The sequence below is a fragment of the Ictidomys tridecemlineatus genome, chromosome 5 (genome assembly GCF_052094955.1).
Source record: "Ictidomys tridecemlineatus isolate mIctTri1 chromosome 5, mIctTri1.hap1, whole genome shotgun sequence".
NCBI classification, from domain to species: Eukaryota; Metazoa; Chordata; class Mammalia; order Rodentia; family Sciuridae; genus Ictidomys; species Ictidomys tridecemlineatus.
The window spans coordinates 172,752,862-172,772,604 of NC_135481.1; the positions used below are offsets into that span (position 1 = coordinate 172,752,862).

General features: G+C 37.1%; 1 protein-coding gene across 8 annotated transcripts in view; it reads right to left on the reverse strand.

Annotated features, from left to right (window-relative positions):
* Ptpra (protein tyrosine phosphatase receptor type A) overlaps positions 1–19,743 on the reverse strand; it is a 127,406-nt gene that overhangs the window by 38,084 nt on the left and 69,579 nt on the right. For 4 of the 8 annotated variants that reach the window (XM_040275396.2, XM_005320535.5, XM_078051519.1 and 1 more), the window contains 6 exons: positions 18,941–19,019; positions 18,123–18,464; positions 10,730–10,756; positions 1,765–1,849; positions 595–668; positions 269–405 (listed from right to left, as the gene is read on the reverse strand). In XM_040275396.2, coding sequence (XP_040131330.1) covers positions 269–405; positions 595–668; positions 1,765–1,849; positions 10,730–10,756; positions 18,123–18,464; positions 18,941–19,013 — 738 coding nt within the window. In that variant the 5' untranslated portion in view covers positions 19,014–19,019. Of the gene's footprint in view, positions 1–268; positions 406–594; positions 669–1,764; positions 1,856–10,729; positions 10,757–11,374; positions 11,452–18,122; positions 18,465–18,940; positions 19,020–19,743 lie in introns of those variants that run through there. The other 4 variants (XM_013356486.4, XM_021723208.3, XM_078051520.1 and 1 more) reach the window with 4 other exon arrangements.

Below are 19,743 nucleotides of genomic sequence, written 5' to 3' on the forward strand. Positions count from 1 at the left end.
CCAGATCTGATTTTGCTCCCTATCATATTTCTGGCATCCAGAATACTGCCTAACACACATGAGATGCTTGATAAGAATTTATTAAACAATGAAGTAACAGATGCAATAATGAATGGATGAATAGATGGATGGGTAGATGAGGGAGGCAAAGCAAATCTTTTTTCACTTCTCAACCATTAGAAACCTGTTTTTCACTCATGACTCAAAAGGCCTGACCTTAGGTCTGCCTTCTGTCCTGCCGATACACCAGACACAACAGAGAACTCACGTTGAATTCTTCCCTGAAGAGCTTATTGTCATCAGCCATTCTCCGGTTAATCTCCTCTTCCAGCTTGTCCACAGGCAGGGGTGGGTACTTCCTGTTGGTGCTTGGGGACCTAGCCAGAAGTGGCACACTCTGGGGCTCTGCAGGGCAGAAAAAGGGAAGGTCATTCAGGTGCTCTGAAGATTTGGCTCCTTTTTTGGAGCCTCCCAGAACCAGAGCTGATTTCTTCAACAGTCTTTTTTTAAAAAATAGTTTTACTATTTTTAAAGGATGGAGAAACCCCTAATATTTTGGTTTTCTTCTCTCTGTAAAGGGTCCCCATGCCTTACCCACATCCTCAGTGCGGCCATTTGATAAACGGAAAGAATTGGAGTGGCTCCCAGCTTGCTTATATTTCTTAAACCTAAGAAGAAAATGTTCTTAATGAAAAACTAAGCATAGAGGCAGGACAGGCTAATCACTGGCTTTGTATTCCTGCTCAGACTCAGTCTTTCTAACTCTCTTCTATCAAATACTCAGGCTCTTTTAGAAACAGGTTAATTCACATCCTGAGGCAGCTCCATTCTGTGGAGCACCTCAAGGTATTCGTGCTTACTCTTGGCACACTAGACTCCAATCCAAGTAACACTACCAATATATTCTGGCTTGTTTGGCTCCTCTATACAGGTCTAATTCTAGAACCCACTACTGCACAGCCATACCAGGTAGAGATAGGGTGAGTAGAATTCAATGTGGGTAGGGGACAACAGAAGATCTTATATGCAACAAAAATCCTGGTATTTCCCTAGTACAGCTTGGGAGTTGCAGGGACGAGAGCTCCAGATTAGACAGACACAAATCTGGGCACACTTCTACAGAATAACAGAGACACAGGCCAAACTGAAGTGAGGGTAGAGGACGCATGAGTGGATACAAAATCCCTCTCCAACTTTTTTTCTGCAGAGGAACAGAGGGAAAACAGATCAGGTTAAGCCAAAGATAAGGCAGAGTTAAACACAGGTGGTCAGGGCAACAATTTCAGCAGGAAGAGAACCAATGCATCACCCTCTTCTATCCTTTGGGTTCCTTCTCCTTTCTTCAGCTCACAGTTTGAGGGGGTAATGTCTACAGACCCTTGAAAGAAGGCCAGAAAGAGGAAGCTATTACTCCTATGGCTTATATCAGGACAAGGGGTCCCAGAGGAGTTTGGGGGCAAAGTCTCAATTGAAAAAAAAGCAAGCTTTTTTTGTTTTGTAGTGCTGGGGATTGAACCCAGGCTCTGTGCATGCTAGGCCAGAATTCTACCACTGAGCTACATCCCCAGCCCTAAAATAAGCTTTTGTTATGCATGTGATTTCACTGGGGCCCTTTTAGGAGTTGCTTGAGCAGCCCTATAGCACTGTCATGAGTCATTCCCTTTCCATGCTATTCACTGTCCTTATCCTACTATCTCTGGACTATGTGGGCTTATTGAGACTCTGCAGTATTGAAACAAACTGCAGAAACATTAGCATACTCACCTTAACATGTACAAAACTATGATAATAAACACAATCACCAGCAGAGAGGACAGGGCCACCATCACTGCAATAATTGGAGTTTCATCTAAAACCAAGAGAAAAGAACAAGTCATTACTCAAGTCAGCTGCTTAGGAAAACACCCTGATGAGGAAGAAGGGCTCATTTAATGCTTCTGTAGATAGTAGGATATGGAACAGAGAGAGAGAGAGAGCAAGGGCAAGATAGTGCACCTCCCTCTGCCACCACAGGCTACCAGGCATCGAGTAAAAGGGGGGAAACACAGGGCCCAGGTGACATGCCCACCCCATTTCAGTATGTGTTTACTCTCTGTCTCCCGGCGTTAGAATAAAAGCTCTATGAAGAAGGCAGAGACTCTTTCATTCATTGCTATATCCTTTGAGCATAAAACAGTATTTAGCACACAGAGAGCACTCAAATATGTGGAGGCACAAACACATCCAATTGTAATGGCATTTGGGGTATCCAGGGTCAACCCTATATTCTCTTCCAGTCTCAAAACACTCCATCTAGAGGAAGATGCCAGAGAAGAAGGAAAAAGAGATGATTTTTTCTATCACATAAACCCAAATGATTTCCCAACACAGAGAATACCATTCTTGATTAAAACAAGAGATACATAGATAAAAAAAAAACTGCTGGGTGCTACCTTCTACCTCTTCCCATATCCTGCCTTCCCCATCCACCATCTGCCAGGACTGCTCACTGAGAGGAAATATCTAGAGGCTCCTGAAATAATGTCAAAAAGAGGAATCTTGCAACCCCCCAGGGCCCCAACTGTAACTTTTGGCTTGGCAAAGACAGGCAAGCCTCCTTCACGTTCCACAGGGCCTGGTTCCCTTTCCACCTAGTACTTAGCCCTATTTCTCCTGTAGCAACCACGTTAGGGCTCCACTCTCTCTCCCTCCACAAACTGCACAAGTCTACATTTATAGCTATCTTTGTCATTTACATGTTTCTCCCATATAAAGGTTAACTCTGTCATTTGGGCTCTGGATTACATTTATTACTGCTACCTCAAAGATTTATCTTCTTGACCTCACTTGCCTTCTCCAGATACCACCAGTCCCATGTTTGTCTTCTCAGTTAACTTCTCAAAACTGTTGTCTAATATCTTTTCTCTAATTCCTTACTTCCAGGTTCTCCTTAATCAATTTGTTCTGACTTGCACCCTTAGTGCTCCATTTAAACTGTTCAGCAAGGACACTGACAAATGGCATACTATCAAATCCAACAGAAATATTCCTGACCTCATCGATTTCAACCAATTAGCATCGTTCATTAAAAAATTATTTATGGACCAGCAAATGTATTCCAGGCATTGTTTGGATGGTGGAAATAGAGAAGTGCTTAGGTGACAAGAAACAGAAAGCTTACATTCCGTGGGGGAAGTGGACACTGTTGATAAATAAGCAAACAATTTCAGACATGGATATGAAGAACAAAACAAAAGGGTAAAAGGATAAAAAGTGATAGGGAAGCAGTGATAACTAGAGTTGTTTGGGAAGATCTATCTGAGGAGATTATATCTGAGCAGAGTTCTAAATGATAAGTAGTGAACCATGCAAATTGGAGTGAAATGCTTTCTAGACACAGGAAATAACAAGCATAACAGCCCTTATGAGCTTGGTGGAATCAAGACATAGCACAAAGGCCAGTGTGGTATAAGATGCAGCTGAAGAATGGGCAGAAGCCAGATGACTTCCATTTTGTAGGCCATGGCAATGAGTGTGGATTTAATTCTGAATGTGATAAGAAACATTAAGTGACTGGAAAGTTTGAACAGAGGAGAGATATAACTGTGTTTTTTTATTTTGTTTTGTTTTGTGTGTGTGTGTGTGTGTGTGTGTGTGTGTGTCTGTCTGTCTGTCTGTCTGTCTCCAGTGCTGGGGATCAAACTCCGGTAGATTTATATTCATTTAAAGATCAGTCAAACTGACTCAAATAGCAGCCAGCTGGCAGATGGTTTCTAGTGGAAAGTGATTTTGGGGAAACCAAGAGTAGTTTTTCAAGGAGGGAGTAATCAACCCAATCAAATAGTGCCAACAGATCAGGTAGGATGAAGACAGAGACATGAAACTATACTTTATAAGGCAGCCCTGGAGACCTTTTTGAGTGGTTTCAGTTGACTATAGTGGGGGGAAAAATCTAAATGGAGTGAAACAAAGATAGAGGATGGAGACAACTGCTCCTTTTATGAAGACTTTTAGGGATGCAGAGAAAAGCAGCAGCAGTTAGAGGGAGATATGGGGTAAAGTTTTTTCCCCCTAAGAGATAGGAGATATCATACTTTGCTTCTTCTTTCTTTCTTTTCTCTTTTCTTTTAGTACTGGGGATTAAATCCAGTAGTGTTTTACCCCTGAGCTACATTCCTAGTCCAGAGTCTCACTAACTTCTCCCAGCTGGCCTCAAACTTTTGATTATCCTGTCTCGGCCTCCTGAGTCACTGGGATTATAAGCACGAGCCACCATGCCTGGACCATGCTTCTCTGTTGATGGCAATTTTCAAACATATTGTGGCTATCATCTTCAAATGAGCATTCATACTGGTTGACCACTGCCTCTTTCTTGAAGTATTTTCTTGCTTTCCATGACAGCGCACTTCCCATCTTTCTCTCTTGAATGTTCCCTGTTTCCTTTGCTAGTTGTTCTTCTAACACCAGCTTTCTCACCATGAGAACTTCTCAGGGCCCTGTCCTTGGCACTCTTCTTTACACTCTATCTAGCTGATCTAATCAGGCAGATGAATGTAAGTACAAATGATATATCAGCAATTCCCACATCTGTATTGCTTGACCTGACTTCTCTTCTGAGCCTCAGGCTTTCAACTGCCCATTATCTGCCACCTCCACTGTAAATTTCATAGGCATCACAAACTTTTTGCATCTACACTTTTCCCTTCCCATTCAGTGGCTAGCACTTCCACCCTCCCTACTGTTCAAACAATACAGAAATCCCCTTGATTTCTTTCTCATGCTTATGGTCTATATCCAATCCAACTGCAAGTAATGTATTTTACAGCTAGATCAATATCTCAAATCTGTCCACCTTTTTACCATTCTCTCTTGCCACCATCCACTGTGGTCCCAACTTCCATCCTCTCTTGCCTAGCTCACCATAGTAAGTTCTGACCCCTGCCAATCCATTCTCAAAAAAAAAAAAAAAAAAAAAAAAAGTCAGAAAGCAAATTGAAACATGTTGCTCCCTTTCAATGATTTCCTGGGCCTAGAATAAAGTCTTGTTTCTTATTCTGGCCTATAACAATCTCCCTAACTTACCCGTACCTATTCTATCTCCTGTTACTCTTTGCTTCACTAAAACTTAGCCACTTGCATATGTAGAGAATGCCCAGTTTATCCACCCTTATAACTCTGACCATGTTATTCCTCTGCTTCACATGGCCCCCCTTCAATCTTTGCCTAACTTCTATTCAATCAGTTCTTATTTTAAGTGCTCCTTTCCCAGAGAGGTCTTCTCTGACTGCCTCATACTAAATTTATCATCTATAAAGTCATTCTGAAGATTAAATCAGATCTTCTATATGAAGTTTTTGGCACAGTTACTAAATAGTACACATTATTAATTTGGTCAGTGTTATTGGCTTTTATTTTTGTACTATTCTCATACAGCACCCTTACTTCCCTTGGTAATATCTCTCCACCTTGGTAATTACGTACCTATTTGACCGTAGCTTATCAACTGAGTGTCCCTCCTTTATGCCACAAACTTCACAAGGGCAAGGATTATATATCTGTGTTTATTCTCATTGAACAATACCTTAAAACCTACCACAGGATCTCACACATAGTGGGAACTAAAACTACTGAGTTATGTTGAATGAATGAATACAAGAACTAATGATTTATCACTAAATATGTCTTTGTTAAATTCCAGCACAAAGGGCAGTATACCAAGAATTATAAGAAGGTAACCAAAAACATCTAGCTAATATGAAGGGAAAAGACTGGACTTGGCATCCTGAAGCCTGCACACTAGCAGACAATGTCAGTCTGACTTCACAGGTTCAGGCAGGTCTTTAGAACAGCAGTCAGCAAACTACTGCCCAAATCTAGTCCACCACCTATTCTCATGACCACAGTTTTATTGGACACACTCATGTTCATTCATTATGTACCGTGTATGGCTGCTTTTGCACTACAGAATTAGAGATGAGTTGATGTGATGGAGAATGAATGGTTGCAAACTGAAACTATTTATTGTCTGGCTGGCACTTGATAGAAAAAGTTTGTCAAGTTTGTCAACCCCTGATCTAGAACTTTGTTAACTCCTCTCACACAGTTCTACTTTGAATATCATCTTTTCAGAGTAAATCCTTCTCTAAGTACTACCTTTGACAAAATTAATTGCCCTCTTCTTGTACTTCAGTAACACTATGTACCTATTCGGCTACAACATTTATCACATTGGATTAAGGTCATGAATTATATATCCATTAAATAATAAACTTCTTGAGGACATGATTCAAGACCACCTCCAGATATCCCTATATTCACAATTTATTCTTTAGGGCTGAAGATATAGAACAGTAGGAGAGAGCCTGCCTAGCATGTGTGAGGTCCTGGGTTTGAGTCCCAGCACTGGGGAGAAAAAACTCATTTAGTAAATACGGAGTGAATAACTGTTTTAGATGAGCCCTGAGGATTCAGCAGTGAACTAATGAAAGTTTTTTTGCTCTTATGAAGCTTATTTTCTAGTGCAAAACACAGAATAATAGATAAGGAAATGTATATTACAGGTAGTCATACATGCTATGAAGAAAAAATAAGGTAGACTAAAAGAAGGAATGAGGTAGTCAGGAAAAACCACAAATGAGTGAGTGAATGGAACAGTGGGCAGTTTCTAGTGAAAAGTGGTGTTAGGGAAACCAAGAGCAGTTTTTCAAGGAAGGAGTAATCAAGCCAATCAAATATTGCCAACAGATAAGGTAGATTGGCATTCTTCCTTATCTATTGTTTATGACTACATATGTTATCTGTCGGCAACCTACCAGGCATATTGTTTATGACTACTAAGAGAACTGACAATTACAAGCAATATGGAAATAAGGGAGGCACCTAGCTAATTTAGAAATCACTACACATATATTGCTGGCACACAGCAGAGCTCAATCCCATATTGTAAAATTCTTACATATCATTTTTATAACCCTATTTTACAGATGAGGAAACTGAGCTGAGAAATTAAATAACTTGCTCAGGATTATACAGCTGCAAATCTAAAGCAAGAAAACAAATTTACACTATTTTCTAGACTCTTGATAAATTATAGGATCAAGAGCACTTTAATTCTCTCAAGTTTACAGGCCAGAACAGTTCACCCTCATTAAAAGTCACATTTTATTAGAATTGTTCTCATGTTTCTGTTATAATTAGAAGACAAAACAGAGAGCACAGATGTCCCCAGACTGCTGTAAGGGAAGGAGACTCAGCTCAGTTAAGGGAATCAGAGAAAACTTAGTTCCCTGTGCTTGGAGATAGCCTCAGAGTCAAGTCACGCTCCTATGGTCCCTGCAAGACCAAACAGATTCATCACTTATGTTCAGGACTGTCCTAGACTTGGTAAACCAAAGAGATGGACCTGCACAATGCAGGCTGGTACAGCCAAGGTCTATTCCATCCTGCCCAATAACTTTGTTCTCAATTCCCATTCTAACAAAGTTTCACTCTCTAGACTCAGGCTAGGGGTGCAAGCATTTCAAAACACAAACAAGGCATTGTGAGACAACAAAAGCCTCTTTTTCAATAAAATCAAAGGGTCATATTACTCTAACAGCTCACATGTAGATAAGTGAATTATATAAGTTCTTAAAATATACTTTGGTCAACTACAAACAAACAGTGAAATCACACTCCCATACCCCTAGTCCCTAAAGCTCATTTATTTATCTTGTGTTCACATTTTTTAGAAGTATTTATTGAGTCTGAAAGGTGTAATATTGTTTCAAGTACCATTCAGAAACCTTGATATCCATTGTTCATCTGTCTTCCCTAAGGCCTCTGGAAAATCTTTCTAGAACAAAACTGATCATGTCACTTCCTCCCTCCCTACCACCTACAGGAGATACTCTTGACCCCTGAGCTCCATGTACCATCAGGCCAATTCTGTTGAGGCCACTTCTGACCACTCTTTACCTTGTGTACATCAACTCTGCAGAGTTCCTCAAACACATGATTTGCTCTTTCGTGTCCCTGCTTTTGCCCTACCTGGTATATAATTTTCCCCATTACTGTTTTAAACTGCCCAAAGCTCATCTCTGTGCCTCCTTCCCATTTCCCAGGTATAAAGAGTCTTCTGAGTTCTCTGAGTACTCTGTGCAGGACATCCAATAGCATGTAATTGAATGGACTTTGATTCCAGGAGTTCACATATTTCCTCCAAGACAGAATTTGCTAGAATTCTCAGAATCTAACAGGTACTGAATGATTACTAAATGTATTATTAAAGGTACTTAGGGAAAATCATACATGGAATTCACAAGAATAATGTTGCTTTCTATGATAATCCAAGAACACATCTTTAAACAAGAATGTTAACCCCATTATGGACTCCAGCTCTTCAAAATACTGAAGGAGAAAGCCAGGGGAAGAGGATCCAGATGATATGAAATGAGAGCTGAGAAACTTTAAGGAGTCTGTGGGTTTCAGTAGAATGCTAATCCTCACTGGTTCTGGAACTTTGTAGGTCAAGGACTCTTTTATAAAAATAAGACGGCATTATTTTCTTATTTTAAAAGGCAGCTAAGTAAATGATTACATCTAAAATAATTTTAGAGTATATTTGTAACCAGTTTTATCTTTTAAATTTTTTTTTAATTGTACATGAATATAATATCTTTATTTTATTTATTTTTATGTGATGCTGAACCCAGTACTTCACGTGTGCTAGATGAGCACTCCACCACTGAGCCACAACCCCAGCCCCAACTTTATCTTTTATTTAATATTTAACAAATACCACTTTAAAGGTCTTCATAAGACTGCCCCCTCCTCCACAAAAGAATCAAATTACTAAAATTAAAAAGTAGGGCAAGACAGATTTAAGCAAAATTTTGTTTAAAAGATACAAGGCAAGGGCTTGGGGTTGTGGCTCAGAGGTAGAGCGCTCGCCTAGCACATGCAAGGCGCTATGTTCAATCCTCAGCACCACATAAAAATAAACAAATAAAATAAAGGTATTGTGCCCAACTATAACTAAAAAAATATTAAACAACAACAAAAAAAATACAAGGCAGCAGGTTGCTGTGGTACACCTGTAATTCCAACTACTTGGGAGACTGAGGTGGAAGGACTGCAAAATCAAAGTCAGACTGGACAACTTAGAGAGAAGCTGTCTCAAAAAATTTAAAAGGACCGAGGTTATAGATCAGTGAATATAGCTTAGCGGTAGAGCACTTGCCTTGCATGTGTGAGGCCCTGGGTTCAATTCCCCGTACTGCAATCAATAGTAAAGGGCAGGGAACTGGCAGGGAACTGCACTTGTGGTTGCATGGTTACACAACAGGTTCCTAGTGGTTTGTGAGAATGGTTGAAATTCTCAGGTCTAATAGCAATGGTAGCAGAAAGGTGGTGGTAACATAATGATAATAATATGACAGCTAACACTAGCTGAGCAATTGTTATGTACTGATCTCAGCACTTCATATGCAATATCTCGTTTCTCACAACAACCCTGTGAAAGAGACAATGTTCCTATCCCATTTTGAAAATGGAAAAGTGAGGCACAAGGAAGTTACACATCTACTCATCCTGCTAGTAAGCAGCAGGCTTAAGACACCAACCCAGGTGGTCTGACTTCAGAGCCCATGCTTTTAAGTACTGCACTACACAGTCTCCTCATATATTCTACTCTTTGTGCATTTTCCAGCTTCAATACATATGTCAAAATCAATAGCATTTTCTTAGATGGGAAAATCTTTATTTGCAAGTGGCATCCCTATCTTGTTCAGACTTCACAGGAACTATAATGGATAGCAAAATCTCCTTCAAGACCAAAGAACCTACTCCCCCAGCTGCTGGGAGGGTTAGTGGCTAACAGCTTTGAGCCATGTCTATTCCCAGGAACTGTACTTGGCCTAAGAGAGCCTGGCCCAGGGGATTCCAGCTCCAGAGTTTCCTATGTGATTGGCCTTAGCTCTGATCACATGATGTCTCATTTCCTTCATCTATCCAATACTTCTGCCTTCCCTCTCAGGTGCTATAAGAAAATATTTTCCCAATAAACGTGTTACATGCAAATCTCTATCCCAGTTTATAACTAATAATTGAGCTATAAAACCAGTGAAGGCCAAGTAACAATTGGAAAACATAGTCATTATGACCAATGACTTCAATGCTAAGGAGTTACTTGGTAGACAATGCCAGACTAATTTCAATGCATTACTACATATTACATAAATTATCCAAACTGACACCAATAAAAATGCTTGAATAAAGGTAGCTAGTTCCAAAAGGACAATGTATAATGGCATTTAAATGAGGCATGTAGAATAGACAAATTCATGAAGTACAATAATGGTTTCCAGGGGCTGCAAGGAGGAGGAAAAGGAAGTTATTGTTTCATTTGAGATGATAAAGAAAAGTTCTGGAGATGCATAGTTCACAATGATATAAATGTACCTAATGCCACTGTACACTTAAAAATGATTAAAAGGTCAGTTTTATGTTAGATATACTTTACATAATTTTTCTTTTCTTTTTTTGGTGGTGCTAATAGTAGAAAACAGTAAAATATTCTTGTATTAAGAAAAAATAATTAGAAAGTAACAAAGTAAGACATGAACAAAGTAGATTATGAGATTAATATGAAAACAAGCGAAAGTAAACAAAAAACACAGACACAGAGGTACAAGGTTACCAGACTGAGCAGAGGAAACACTGAAGAATACACTGTGTAAAAGGGACAACAGATACAAGGTGAGCAGCTCACCTCTTCTGTCCTTCGAGTCAGAATTACCTGTGTAATAAGTGACAAATAAAAACATTCACTCAGGTTAAAGAAAAACATTACTAATCAATTTAAGGTAAAAACAAAACAAGCTCTAGGAATATAGATACTCTTTCTCCAGGTACAATGTTGGCCTAGAAGGAGGTATCCGCCAACAACTGAGACAAAATTGTCCAGATTCACTAAACTTTAGTCAGCAGCCTGGCCTTCTTTTTGAGTTAATGTAACATCAATATTCATAAAAAGTATAAGAATGCAAGAAGAAATACAAATTACAGAACTTTATATTTTAGGAGTTCATATCTTTTGGATCATTAAAACTCAAAAGGACAAAATGAAGGAAGGATATAAGACCTAAAAAATGATAAGAGGTAATAAAACCTAACTGGTATATACCCAATTCTATATAATTACAGAGAAAAATCTTTTCAAAGACCTGTGGAACATCTATAAGTTCTTACAAATTCCCAGGAATAAAAAACAGTATAATATTCTTTTATCAACATACAATAGAATTAAAAATTAACAAAGTAAATTTGATTAAAAATCAAAATCCACATCAAAATAAAAAATATCTAAAAATAACACTAATAAAATAGAGGTATAGCTTAGTGGTAGAGAACTTGCCTAATACATGCAAAGCCCTGGATTTGGTCCCCAGCACAGCAAAACCAAGCAAAACACAATGATGAAAACACCTCTTCTTGCCTTTGGTACAGACCTCTTATTTTTTAGCTGAGCACAAAGTTGTCCAGCTAGAGACTATATTTCTAAGACTCCTTTGTGCCAGAGTCATGTGATAAATTCCAGCTAATGGGATGTGAGCAAAAGCAATGTGGTAATTTCCAGGTCACATCTTTTGGAAAAGAAATTGTTTATCTCCATTCCCTCTGTTCTCAGAACTTAGAACTAAGGTCCAATGATGAGAGCAGATAATCAAGCAGATAAACGAAATATTGTTGGGATGAAGGAAAAAAAAAAAAAGCAAAGAGACTCGGACCCTGATAAGGCAAAGTACTCTGCCCACCTCTGGGGAGAGAAAGATGCCGTGGTCTTACTTCAGTCACTTGTTTTTGGTGCATCTTTGCTAGAGCAGCTCATATTGAATCCTGATTAACACGACTAAGTACAGGAATACCTATGGAGTATGTATGTCTAAAACTGTGCTTGTACAAAATTCACAACATTAAATATGTTAATTAACACAAAGAATGATAATAATTAAGCATTCAAGATAGCAGTCTGCACAAAATAAATTTAAAGAAGGCAAAAAGAACAGGAATTTAAAAATATCAGTGAAATTAAAACTGAAAAATGAGGAAATAAATAGTAGGTTCTTTGGAAGAAAAAAAGCAAAGAACCATGAACTCAAACAAGAAAAAAAAATATTAAAAAATATGCAAAGAGAACTATTCATAGCTATGCAGGAAATTAAACAATTTTAAGAAACAACTTTTCCTCAAATTCATTCAAATAAACTTTGTGAGTTGAATGGCTGGTTTCCTATGTAAATTTTCAGATTCTTTTCATGAAACAAAACACTGATGAATTAAAACTTATCAAAAACCACAGATCAAGTTCATTTAGAAGTTACTTGCCAGTATCAAAGGGAAAAATCCTATAGAAAATAATATCAAACAGATTGCAACAGTTTGTTACGAAAATGATACATTACCAAGGTGAGTTTTGCAGTAATGTAGACAGTTTAGAATTTTAAAAATCTATTAATATAATCTACCATAGCAATAGAACAAAAAAGAAAACAGATCTTGCTGACACCAAACAAGCAACTGGCAAAATTTAATGACTATACATAAATCTTCATTAAAACTGGAATAGCCACGGGCTGGGATCAGCGGTAGAGTGCTTGCCTGGCACGTGCTAGGCCCTGGGTACAATCCTCAACACTACATTAAAATAAATAAAATAAAAGTATTGTGTCCAAATACAACTAAAAAATAAATATTAAAAAAACCTGGAATAGCAGGAACAGTGGTTCATGCCTGTTATCCAGCTACTAAGGAGATCATCCCAAAATAAAAAATAAAAAGGGCTTGGATAGCTGTGTTATAGTGCCTCTGGTTCAATCTTTAGTGGTGAAAAAAAAAAAAATCTACAGAAAACACAATGAATGTCCCCAAATACTCAAGTACATATGGGAAACTGAATATCCATCTCACATATAATAAAGGTGACATTTCAAATCAAAATTTTTTCAGGATGATTCTGGATTTTTAAAAATTACTCATCACTTCATAATTGGGAACAAAAATAAATCTATTTTATTATTCATTAAGGGGCACTGGGATAACTGATTAGCCATTTGGGGGAAAATACATCTACAGCTCACAATTAATATCAGAATAAATTCAAGCACTCATCTGCAGGGGCACACATATCCACTCATCCTCCCCAACACCCCTACCTCTGCAAAGAAATAAAACAAAGAAAGAAACCATAAAAGTCCAAAAGAAAACACGAAGAAATTTATTTTAGAATTTTGGAGTAAGGGAGGCCTTCTTAAATATGGCCCATTACCTAGAGAACATTTAGTTAAACAAACTCATATTCATATTTTAAAAATTAAAAATTCCTAATGCTATCTTCTGCAATACAGAAAAGCTAAAAGATTAAGGTATGTGTGGGTGACATGTGCCTGCAGTCCCAGGTACTTGAGAAGCTTGAAATAGGAGGATCACTTGAACCAAAGGAGTTCTAAGACCAGCTTGGGAAATATAGTGAGACCTCACATTAAAAAAACAAAAAAACAAACAAAACTTCACTGTAGGAACAGAAATCATTTCCCAAATTTTTAAAGAATGCTTTTGAGTTCAAAAAAACCTGACATCCTAATAAGAAAAATGGTTGAAGAATATCAACAAAGAATGCTCAGATAAAAAAAATACAAATGGTCTTTTACAATATGGAAAGGGGGGTTGGGGGTGTCATTCAGTGGTAGAGTGTTTGCCTAGTATGTGCAAGGTACTAGGTTTGATGCCCAGTACTATAATATTAATAACAATAATAAAAATTTTAAAAGGGGAAAGGTCCTCAATTTTATTCAGAGGAATGCAAATTAAAGTTACACTGAGAAATAATTTTATCTACCAACTTGGCAGAAATCCAGAAGTTTGATAATTCACTGTATTGAAGAGTGTAGAAAGACAGGTACTTTGATATAATACTATTAGGAAGACATTTCCTAGTAAAGAAAAGTTGGCAATATTCATCAATTTATAAAATGCACACTTAAATAAAACTTATCCTACTAATATGCTCATACATGTTTGAAATGACAAGCTGTATTGTTGAAAAGAATGCTCTGAAAACAACCTGAATGTCTTATTCATAGGAAAACTGAATAAATATATTAAGATATAACCACATTACCAGTTCTTTACTAAAATATACAATAAGTTGGCTGGGAGTATAGATTAGTGGTAGAGTGTGTGCCTAACATGTTTTAGGCCCTGGGTTTGATCCCCTGCAATACTGTTTAAAAATTTCACACACACACACACACACACACACACACACAAAAAAAAAAAAAAAAAAAAAAAGTAGATAAGCTAACTGAAAAAAAAATCAATATGCAGAAATGAATATGCTATATTGTTTTTGTTACATATGGAAGAAAAAGGGAATATATGTATGTGCCTCTGCTTTCTTTTCTTTTCCTTTTCTTTTGAGGTATTGGGGATTTAACTCCGGGTCTTACCTGTATAAGCAAGCACTCTACTAATGAGCTACATATTTTATTTTGAGACAGGGTCTCATTAAGTTAACCCAGGTTGACTGCCAACTTGTGATCCTTCTTGCCTCAAATTCCTAAGTAGCTGGGATTACAAGTATGGGCTACTGTCCCTGGCTGCTAATTTTCAAAAGAAAAAAAAAGAGACTCAAAGGAAAGGTCAATAGGAAAGAAAAATTTAAAAGATTAAGGAATAAATCCAAGAATAATCCAATAAATAATAGAGTAGTTTTAGGAAAAATTTGAAGAAAGAATAAAGTTTTTAAACACACAAAAAAATTTCAGAATAGAAGGACCAAGGCTTCAGAGGGCCTATAAAGTAATAAAATTATTATTGAAAAGACCCACATCATAATACAACTTGATGAAATTTCAGGAAACTGATGATAGCACCAGGAAGAATTAGGAATCAGAACAGCAACAGAATCCTTCAAGCTTGGTAAATTAGAAGTCAGGGCAGCACTTCAAAAATGCCAGGGGAAAATTACTTTCTCAAATTCCATACACAGCCCTAAAGAAGCTTTAGACATGTCAGGTCTCATGTAGTTCACCTCCAATGGACCCCTTTCTCAAGAATAATGTGTTTTACCAAATGATAGATGAAAGAAAACAATATAGAAGACAGGAAGAGCAAGGGGAATTCCCAGATTGACAGAGAATAAAAATTCTAGGCTGATATTTGTGTACAGCCCTAGAGATAACAAGCCTAGACTGGAATAAGACAATGGAGACCTCAGGGGGAATTGCTATAGGTTAAAAAAAAAAAAAAGAAAGAAATATCAGATTATCTAATAGGCCTGCCTTTGTAAAAATTGTATTCCAGGGCTCTGGAAAATGTGGGAATTGGCCAGCAATAACTAAAAAGAAAACTAAACAAAAAGTCATGCAATTACCAAATTCAGGAAAAAAAAAGTACACAAAGAAAAATAATTAAATGGTTACTTATAGTTTGGTAATAAACAATATTCCAAGTCATAAAGACTTAAAATGTCAAATACTAATTAAGCAAATATAGTGAGTATTATGGGAATACTGGTAAGATGATGAATAGGATGTGGGGTTTAAGACCATGAAATACTCATGTACCCATACAGTTTCCTTGTTTTACTGATCTCCAATAAAAGTCACTAGTGATACATAACTCAGTCTCCTCTGACATGAAATGTGTTAAATATACAATGGCTGGATTCTTAGCTACAATAAAATTCAGGCCTATATCAGTGTATGAAAGATGTGGGAAAGCCCACAAAAGTGAGAAATATGCTTAATTTCCTATTTATAAGCATTGATATCTAAAGCAAATCATTTATGCTCTCTATATAATCTTAAATTAAGCATGTATCAAAAGGAGCCAATTATCCATATCTCCTCATAAAACTGTCAAATGAAGGACATACAAAATAGAACATGAGTCATGAAATTAGTTAGGCCTGAGTACAGTCTCACCTCATCCACTTACTCCTTCAGCTTGTACAAGTTATTGTATGTTTCCTCCCTAAGCAATTACCATAACCCACAGCAAGAAATACATTTTATACTGTCATTCAGTAGACATATCTACACTGTGCTTGTGTATAACAAAAGTTTCACAAAATTATATGCATAAGATTAAAAAAAAACCAGAAACAGAATAGGACCATTCACTAAAATGAACAAACAGCAGTGGTGGACCATTAAACTGATTTCATGAATGGGTCATAAACTGCACATTAAAAAATACTCCATAGGGCTGGGGATGTGACTCAAGCAGTAGCACACTTTCCTGGCAAAATAAAAAATAAAATAAAGATGTTGTGTCTGCCGAAAACTGAAAAATATTAAAAAAAATTCTCTCTCTTTAAAAAAAATACTCTGTAAATTATAGTTTCATCATTAGAAAACTCTTTCACCTATAAATTATAAAACTTCCTTAATCAGATTATTCCATAAAACTCTTATATGTTAGGCACTGTAATAACTGATAAAGTATAATTAAAGCCCAAAGCAAATAACAGACCTTATTTGTTTGCAGGTGTCTATCAAGGATAGTGGAATGCCATTGCATTCATTTATTTTATTAGTAACTATCAGAGCAATAATTGTAACTAATAACAGCTAAAACTTCAAAAGAATGCTTATCATGTACAGGCACCATAATATGTAATTTACCTGTATTAATCTGCTTAATCAGAACAGATTCTCTGTGAGGTAAAAACTATTACTATCATTCACACCTATTTTACAGATGAAGAAATTGAAGTTCAGGATTAAGTAAATTTGCCAATGGTCACAAAAGGAGCTTCTGTCAGAGTTGGGATACAAACAGGTAAAATGGCTTTATGCTCTTAACTGCAAATGCTACACTGCCTTTATTGCAGAAAAAAAATAATATTAACATAAGCAAGTATTAGGTCTGGGCTTTAAAGTCTAGATGAAAGATGTCATCTGGAATAACCAAATGAGATGTGATTTTGCAAGTACTTTCTGAATGCTCTCCCCCATGCACCAGACATGAGTCCACCCAGGGGAATTCATATAACAGGGAAGAAATTTCAGCTAAAAGGATGGAATCATAGAAGAGGCAACAGTGATTTTGCTAGAAAAAGAAATTACAGTAATATCGCAATCAGCAAACAACTATTTATTCTTCACAGAAGCTCTTTCAGGGATCCTCTAATCATCTTAGACTAGGAATCCGAGGTTCAAAGTCAGAAATTTGACCTATTCCACCTGGTCTCAGACACAGGGCTCTAATTCTATCTCAGGGACCACTTCTGCTTTAATCCACTGGTGCTGATTCAAGGAGAAAGGGGACTAGGCCAAGGTCCTAAATAATTGTCACTGCAATGTAACAGTTTCCCTGAGCCCCTTTCTAATTCCATGCCTTGACACTGGTCTTCCATTTTGCAGCTAATTGTTATGGGACACTCATTTTCATTTTCTTTCTCATGGTCTCCATGATTCTCTCCTTTTCAAAGCTAATCATTACTCAGTCTCTGTATCCTTTCATCTTCAGTCTCTTGCATCATCAATTAGTTCCCCTCTTTTGCTTGTATTTACAAACTTTTTCTTCCCTTTAAACACACTTAGGCCTCCCCAATCTAAGTAGGATATCACCTAGCAAAAAGATATCCTCTAGAATCTTCCTTCCACTCTATCTATCTATCCTCTAGAATCTTCCTTCTACTTCTTTCTATCTATCTATCTGTCTATCTATCTATTTATTGGGACTGGGGATTGAACCCAGAGGTACTTAACCACTGTGCCATATTCCCAGTCCTTTTTTATATATTATTTTGAGACAGGGGCTCACTAAATTTCTAAGTTGCTAAGGCTGGCTTTGAACTTGTAATACTTCTGCCTCAGAGTCCTTGCACCACAGCAAGGACTTCCTTCTATGCTCTATGCTCACCAGATATTCTTAAGAAGTTCTTACATCAAAATTATAATAATAATAATTAATTAAATAAATAAATAAAATATAAAGAAGAATAAAAATAAAAAGAATTCTTTACACCTAGGTTTTATTACTTTCCTTGGGCAATTATACTTATTTCAAGAAACTTTACAGCTAAAAAAAACAAAGATGATAAAAGGGTGATACACTCAAAGAGTGAAAGAAGGAGCAAAAACCATCTCTGTTACCTGAAGGAGGGAAGGTTTCTGGAGTGGTTGCTGCAGTACTGGAATTCCCTTCCCAGGGTTCTGTTCTGGCATCTGTAAATTGGTGATCTGGAAGCCATGTTGCATTTGGTGAAATGGTAGTGCCTACAGAATCGGTGCTTACAGATCGTGTAGTCCCATTGTCAGAGTATGAAGAATTGACAGTGGTTATGTAGGTAGGTCCCAAAGTTATATTTGGGCTGAGTGTTGGTGCCACAGAAAGAGAAGTTACTGATGAGGTTGGATTTGAAGTTCTGTTCTGTTCTTTGACTGATTCTGCTGTTGATGCTTTAATTGATCTTGTAATTTCCAAGGAAGGTGAAACTACAAACAGCAAAACATAAGAAAACATTACACAAAGAATGCGAGACTCAAAAGTTATAACATAAGGCAGTAAACCTTAATAAACTCATCAAATATCTGGAGATCAGACAAAGGCCAGACATACACACATACACACACACACACACACACACACACACACACACACACACACACACATATTTTTATATTAAGTGAATCATTCCTCCAAAGGGCTACCTATGGGAGAAATAAATGAAATTCTTCACTCAGTTAAACTTTTTTTTTTCCAGGAAAGATCACATTTCTGATGTTTAAAATAGTAACATGTAGAACAATGCTAAGCATTCAACACAATTCAGAGATTTCCAAGGTATTTATTTTACTAACATTTTTAAAGAAAAGTTTAAAATTATATCAACTAGGTCTTCAAATCTGGGTCGTTATATGTGAAAGTAAAATTCTGTATCAAATATCAGTTTTCTCAAATGACAATTTACCTGTGGTAGCATTGCTGGCACTGACGTGTATCAGTCCACTGCCAAACAGAACAAGAAGAAACCAGGAATCCATGCTGACCTGAAAAACGGGAAGTCATGTCAGATGAGGCCCTATATTATTATAACTATGTCCAAATTATTCAAAATACAAGTATTTGGGGCAGCATCCTCCTAGCTGTTAAAATATGCTTACAGGGCCAATGATCTTTATGAAGTAACATTTCTTCAGGAGTTCAACTATTAATTGAATCTTTATACATACAGAAGTCGGTCTAAATCAGAACACATTTTTAAAGGCAACTCGATTGCACTTTAGAATCACCTGAAAAACTGTTTAAAAATCCCCAAGCCAGATTGTACCTCTGTGGGTCAGAGCTAGGTAGCAGTCCTTTTCGCAAGCTGATGACTATCTTTATAGTCCAGAGAAGTATCAAGAATGTAGTTTGAATGCATTAATATACTACTCTTTGAAGTAGACATTATACAACTAATATCAAACTATCCTACCTCAAACCACATAAGACAGCAGCATATTCCCACCAGTAATAGTGATTCATTCATCCATTCAGATTTCTTTGCCCTAATACTGGGCTAGAAATCAGAGGAACAACAGGGAAGCAATTTGCTTATGAACTTCACTTCATAAGATGTTCAATTTAGAAGTAATTCAATATTGTACTCACTCTTCAAGGGAAAGAGAATATGCTTTCTTAAGGTGCACCTGAAAAACTCAGGGGGGAAGGGCAGAAGTGAGGAAAGACTGAGATGTAGAAGGTTCATATACATCCTGTAAGTTTGCCATA